General features: G+C 27.6%; 1 protein-coding gene across 1 annotated transcript; it reads left to right on the top strand.

Annotated features, from left to right (window-relative positions):
• The first annotated feature begins 2,377 nt into the window (after positions 1–2,377).
• Positions 2,378–6,307, top strand: LOC112789531 (aluminum-activated malate transporter 2). The gene is made up of 6 exons (XM_025831461.3): positions 2,378–3,003; positions 3,140–3,280; positions 3,884–4,156; positions 4,623–4,738; positions 4,866–5,015; positions 5,729–6,307. The coding sequence occupies exons 1-6, from the start codon at positions 2,724–2,726 to the stop codon at positions 6,140–6,142; spliced, it is 1,374 nt and encodes a 457-aa protein (XP_025687246.1). The 5' UTR covers positions 2,378–2,723; the 3' UTR covers positions 6,143–6,307.
• The last annotated feature ends 104 nt before the right edge of the window (positions 6,308–6,411 follow it).

Genomic DNA, 6,411 nt, shown 5'->3' with positions numbered 1-6,411 from the left:
AGTTAACTTAAACGGTTAGATGATGCAACTTGATTAGTTTGTTAGAATAATTAGTAATTATGTTAGCTTACTAATTATGGGAATTGAAGTAATTAGCTTAGAGTTAGTTTAGCTCAGCTACCTCTTTATATAAATAGAACTATGTATATATATAGGTGTGATTCCTCACTCCAACTTTTCTAATAGACTAAGCACTCTTCATATTTCTTTCTCTCTTTTCTTCCCAACAATTCACACCTTCAATAAAAACTCTAATTTTCTGTTACGAAACCACGTATTCTAAAAATATATATAAGCGGATAAAAGAATGCACATAAATAATTATATTTCTATTAATACTAGTGTTGAGATTTTTTTTTTTTTTTGCATATATACTGTAATAAGTATATGTTCTATTCGTTTAAATGTTGAGTCGTCATTCTTGAATTATTTGAATTATACATTATATATAGCTTTAGTTGCTTTCAGAAGGTTTATTTTTCCTATTGATATAGTGTCTAATTAGTTCGTTTTGTATGCCTCCTATTTCCTTAATTAATTTAACCAATAATTAATAATATTGCATTGATGAAGGATGGGACTTCATTTTTGGATTAACGAATCTATTATTAGAACGCGCGTATATAGGGAAAGTTTTCATGGCAAGTTAACTATGATATTTCTTTATATATATATATATATATATATATATATATATATATATATAGGTTGATGTAACAATAATGTAAAGAGTTTTATACCACCATCTAATTGGATTTATATGTTTAATAAGTTTAAAAATTAGTTTATTTTATGAATACATCAACACACGATTAATTATTTGTATAAAATTCTTACACATCGAGTCATCGATAGTGCATGAAAAATTAATTTATATATGTATACAAGTCCATATGGAGCATAGTTTGTTCACATTTATTTCATTATTTAGGGTTTAAACTATATATAATGGACCTACACATATATACACCTAACAATTGCATATATATACATGATGAACATACAGATAAGTTGGAACTCTTTAATTTGAGTCATAAATTTGATTTGAAATGAAGTATATACATATATGACTAGTCCCTTTCGTGAAAAAAACTTCACTTACCACTATGTTTTCAAATATGAAGCTGAATAATTGAAAATGATGGTTAATTATTGGTATATAGTTGGCCTAGTGTTTAATTACAAGATGTTAACCTCTTCGTCTTTCTATTATTAAATTGTGACCTGCCTTTTTTATGCGTGTGTGTGGTTTGATTTCTTCTTAAAGATTGAAGAAGACAATGTATTGGAATTGAGTTTCACTTCGATACATTTATATTTATATGATGAAATTAAACTAGTTTATTTCCTTCACCACCTTTTCTCTTATACCTTTTTATAGTAAAAGAAGCTTATAGCTATAGTTGTAGCTAGAAATTATCTTATAAACTTTACTTCATCTTTATATTATACCACTAGTAAAGAAAATGAAGCTGTACTCCATTGACATTTTCACCTTTTTTAACCACTTGGATATATACTCAAGTGGCAGCAGTATCTAACTTTTTTTTTTACTTCATATTTTGATGTATGGATAATGCTATATTATGCATGTATTAAATTAAATTAAATTTAATTAACGTGTTAATTAATATATTCTAAATAATATAATAATTCTAGTCTATTGAAAATAATTAATATAAAATTTAATTATCATAAAATCTACAATAATAAATTAAATTATTGTAATAAGATATGAATGATCAAATTTAACTAGATACATTTAAATAATTATTCCTTTTGTAATGTTTCCCCAACCTTCAATTTTTTGCACTCACAAAATTTGTGGGCTACTTGCAATGTGTAACAACATCCACACACGTCTAAACTCCACCATTATTTTCATCTTTTTGTCGCATAGCACCATGCTATATTATTATATTATTTTTATTATTAAAGTAATTAATTAAGGATCGATGTCAATATTCCTAGCTTTAACTTTGTCGCCTTATTATAAAAGTTCCAAACCACTTTCGTAATCAGAAATTTCTTTGTACTCTCACCGTACAAAATTAAGCACTAACACACATGTTTATTTTAACACTAAAATATGGATTTGCTATTTATCCTCGTTCACATTAGGGTATTGGTTACCCTTATATTAAAAGAAATCACAATTAGGTCAAAAGATTTATAAATTATAGAAATTAAAGATATAATTATTTATATATTTTTTATTTAAAATTTTGAATAAATATTCATAATAATATGATACCAGAATTTATATGACTTAAAATTTTTAAATTTGATTTTTATTAACTTTTCAACCAAAAAAAACAATTAATATAAAATAAATAAATAAAATTTAGTATATATGTAAAAAATTTACACAAACTCAAAAGTTTTTTATGCGTCTTTATTTTTTTTTCTAAAATTATGAGTGAGACTAAAATTTTTGACTTCTAGATAAATATGGAGAAACTATATTATTATTGGAGTTATAACTCGATGGGTTATGCGTCTTTATTTTTCATTCCAAAAGCAGCCAAGATTTTATAAGGGTATAATGGTGATTTCGTTAAAATATTATTCTCAAAATCTTGGGGCAGGTGGTGTCTCATGCTCCCATTTTCTCTATATATAGAGATTGAAGGGGGCTCTAAGGCTAAGTCACACATTTGAGTAGCATATAGCATATAGCATATCATATCACATCATATATCTTTGATCCTTAATTAGTGAATATGGCAGGAAATGCAAACACAAGCAGGCATGAAAAAGCTGAAGCATGGGAAAAGGTGAAGGGGATGCCAAAAGCAATGATGGAGAAGGTGATGAACATTTGTGTGATGACAAAGGAAATAGCACAAGATGATCCTAGAAAAGTGATTCATTCACTCAAAGTTGGTCTTTCAATATCTCTCGTCTCTCTTTTCTATTTCTATCAGCCTCTCTATGAGAATTTTGGACTCTCTGCAATGTGGGCTGTTATGACTGTTGTTGTGGTTTTTGAGTTCACTGTTGGTAAGTTTATATAATTCATCTTTTAACTTTTAATTAATCCATCATACTTCTTTATTGTGTAATCAAATACTTTTTTTTCATGAAATCCTAATAATATAGTAACTTTATATAAGTATTTTTATTTTTTTAATTATAGGAGCTACTCTTGGAAAAGGTTTGAATAGGACACTAGCCACTTTGACAGCTGGTGCTCTTGGTGTTGGTGCTCATTACTTGGCTAGCCTTGCCGGAGAGACTGCAGAACCCATTTTGATTGGTTTCTTTGTCTTCCTTCAAGGTAATAATTTCCAACTAATTATAATTCAAATTACCAAATAAAAAAAGTTTTTGTGTTTCTATATTTTGCTGAGTATGATTTATATAATCAACTCTATCCAGTAGAATAAAACTTTTTTTATTCTTGTTATTATTATCGTCTATCTAATAAAAAAACTTTTATTTAGTAAAATCTAAAAGAAATCTATTTTAATAGTCATTATTAATTTATTTTTTTTTTTACAAATTTTACATTTCTAAAAAATAAAGTTTTTAGATAATTTATAAGCGTGAAACATTCTTCACATAATGAGTTATTCAAATGGTGGAAACTCAGGTGTCATCGACTTCACGTCAAGTTGATATCTGAGAACTGTTAGATGATGATTTGACTGATTTAATTAAATTTTCATTTAACAACTCTAAGATATCAACTTCATGCTTCACCTGAGTTTTCACCTATTCGAATATATATTAGAGCATATCCAAGCATACAATCATAACGTGATAAAACTTGTTATATTAACAATTTAGCCTAAACAAAGAAAATAATAAAAAAAATGTAAACTAACATACATCATATTATATAACATGAATCTAATTAAATTTCTTTTGGGGAGTGCAGCTGCAATAGTATCATTCATAAGGTTCTTCCCAAAAATGAAGGCAAGATATGATTATGGATTGCTGATATTTATTTTGACATTCTCATTGATATCTGTATCCGGGTTCCGTGACGATGAAGTATTGGAAATGGCACATAAGAGGCTTTCAACCATTGTCATTGGAGGCACAGCTTGTGTCATGATCTCCATTTTTGTGTGTCCTGTTTGGGCTGGTGAAGAACTCCATTATTCCATTGCTCTCAACTTGGACAACCTTGCTCATTCCTTACAAGGTTTCATTCAATCTATTTTATCAATAATTCATGCACTTATATCAGTTACTTGTTTTATATATAAATAAATTCTTAAATTAATGAAAAAAAAAGGGAATGAAGTAATATATTTTTTTTTATTTGAGCAAATTCTGACTATTTAGCGACGGTTTTGAGAGTATTTAGCAGCAGTTTTGTTAATTAGACCTATTTTTTAATATTAAAAATGATAAATTTGTTTTCAGATATTAACAAAAGTATTAATTAATTTTTTTTATGAAATATTTGTGCACACAAGAGAATTACTATATAAAGTTTTTCAAATATAAAAGAAAAAAAATTGTCTAGTAAAATAATAGTATAAAAAATGTCCTTCTATTATTAGTTATTAAGAGATAAGTTTTTTATTTCAGAAAAAAATAATTATCTCTCTTTTTGTTATGGCTTAGGACATCACAAAATTAATTTTGTTATTTTTTTTTTATAGAATTTATAAATAAGCATTTGAAGGCATCAGAGGAAGGAGATTCTAATAAAGATAACAAGTCTTTTATGGAAGGTTACAAAAGCGTTCTCAATTCCAAAAGTAGCGAAGATTCTCTGGTGAGTAAAACTTGATAGTTGACACTTACTAATAATACATATAATCAAATAATATTATACCATCAAATGAAGTTTAGTCATCAAATGAATAAATCTTCTAATATTTTGGAAATTATAATGGTTGTAGGCGAATTTTGCAAGATGGGAACCAGGTCATGGGAAGTTCAAATTTCGTCACCCGTGGGACCAATATCTTAAGATTGGGGCTCTTTCTCGTCAATGTGCTTATCGAATTGAAGCTCTCATAAATGGACACCTCAATTCTCCACATATCCAAGTATATATACATCATACATAATTTACTCTCCCTATCCATAAAACATTTTCATTTACTAGGGCCAATAATTCTTTTTGTTATTCGTCACTACACCAATATTTATTTATTAACTCAAATATATAGTTAGAAATTCCGCGCTTTTCATCGGCTTTTCTCCTATACAACGTTTTTTAGAGAACTTCTCTTGGGTGCCAAGTAATTATAAATAATTAATATAATCTTGGACATATTTAAAGTGGTTGGTACTATTGAAAATAATAGAACTTACACATATATATTTAAGGATAGTTAGTCAAGTCAAAATAGATTCTGTTAATTAATAGGATAAAATATAACTAAATCTGTTTTAACTCGACTATTACCCTTAAAAATATATAATTCACGAGATATATTGACAAATAAAGTACAATATAGCTGAATTAACTTAAAAGCTTGAACTTTTAATTTTAATTTTTTTTAACATAAATAGTATTTTTTATAACTTTAATCGGTATTTTTAAGAAACAAATTAATACTTAATGCATACACTACTATTCATTAATATATTTATTTAACCCATTATAATATTCATGAAAAATAAAAGAAATAATAACGGCTCAAATTTATTTTATTTAATATTTATTTATTAGAGAGTGCATTAAATAAAATAAAAAATAATAAGTTTTGATATTTTTCAGCTAATATATATAGTTATAATATTTCACAATTTGCAGGGATCATCCGAAATTGTTGGTACGATTGAAGAAGCATGCATAGAAATGAGTGTGGAATCTAGCAAAGCCTTGAAGGAACTTGGATTATCCATAAAGAACATGATGAGGCTTCCATCATCTAATAACCACATTTCTGAATCAAAAGCTGCAAGCAAGAGGCTGAAGGCATTGCTCCAATCAAGTTTAAAGGAACAAGACACAGATCTTTTATCACTCATACCGGCTGGCACTGCAGCTTCATTGCTAATTGACATCGTCGATTGCATCCAGGAAATAGCCGATTCTGTTAACAATCTGGCCGCGCTCGCCGATTTTGAAGACGGTGATAAATCTCCTAAACCACCATCTTCGCAATCACAGGCCCTACATTGTGAATGTGCTGAACCAGTTCCAAAGATTGATAGCATAGTTTGAATGAATTGCTTTATTTATATTCGTATAATATAAACATGACTTCGATGATGCTCTTTGCTCTCTTCTTGACAGATGAAGAGAAACGGAAAGTGCGGACTAGAAGTCGTAACTTTGATAATTACTAATAAACAAAAATTAATAATATTTTCAATGTGTTTATGTATATATTCCCGCGTTAAATTAGGTATTCATTGGACCACATGTGGTCTTCACTTCAATTTTGTTATTTTTGTATTTTGAAATTTGAGATGAATATAAATGATGACTAA

The sequence above is a fragment of the Arachis hypogaea genome, chromosome 3 (assembly GCF_003086295.3).
Source record: "Arachis hypogaea cultivar Tifrunner chromosome 3, arahy.Tifrunner.gnm2.J5K5, whole genome shotgun sequence".
In the NCBI taxonomy this organism is placed as follows: Eukaryota; Viridiplantae; Streptophyta; class Magnoliopsida; order Fabales; family Fabaceae; genus Arachis; species Arachis hypogaea.
Note: the sequence above shows the minus strand (reverse complement) of the source record. Positions and strands in the feature narration are given on the sequence as shown.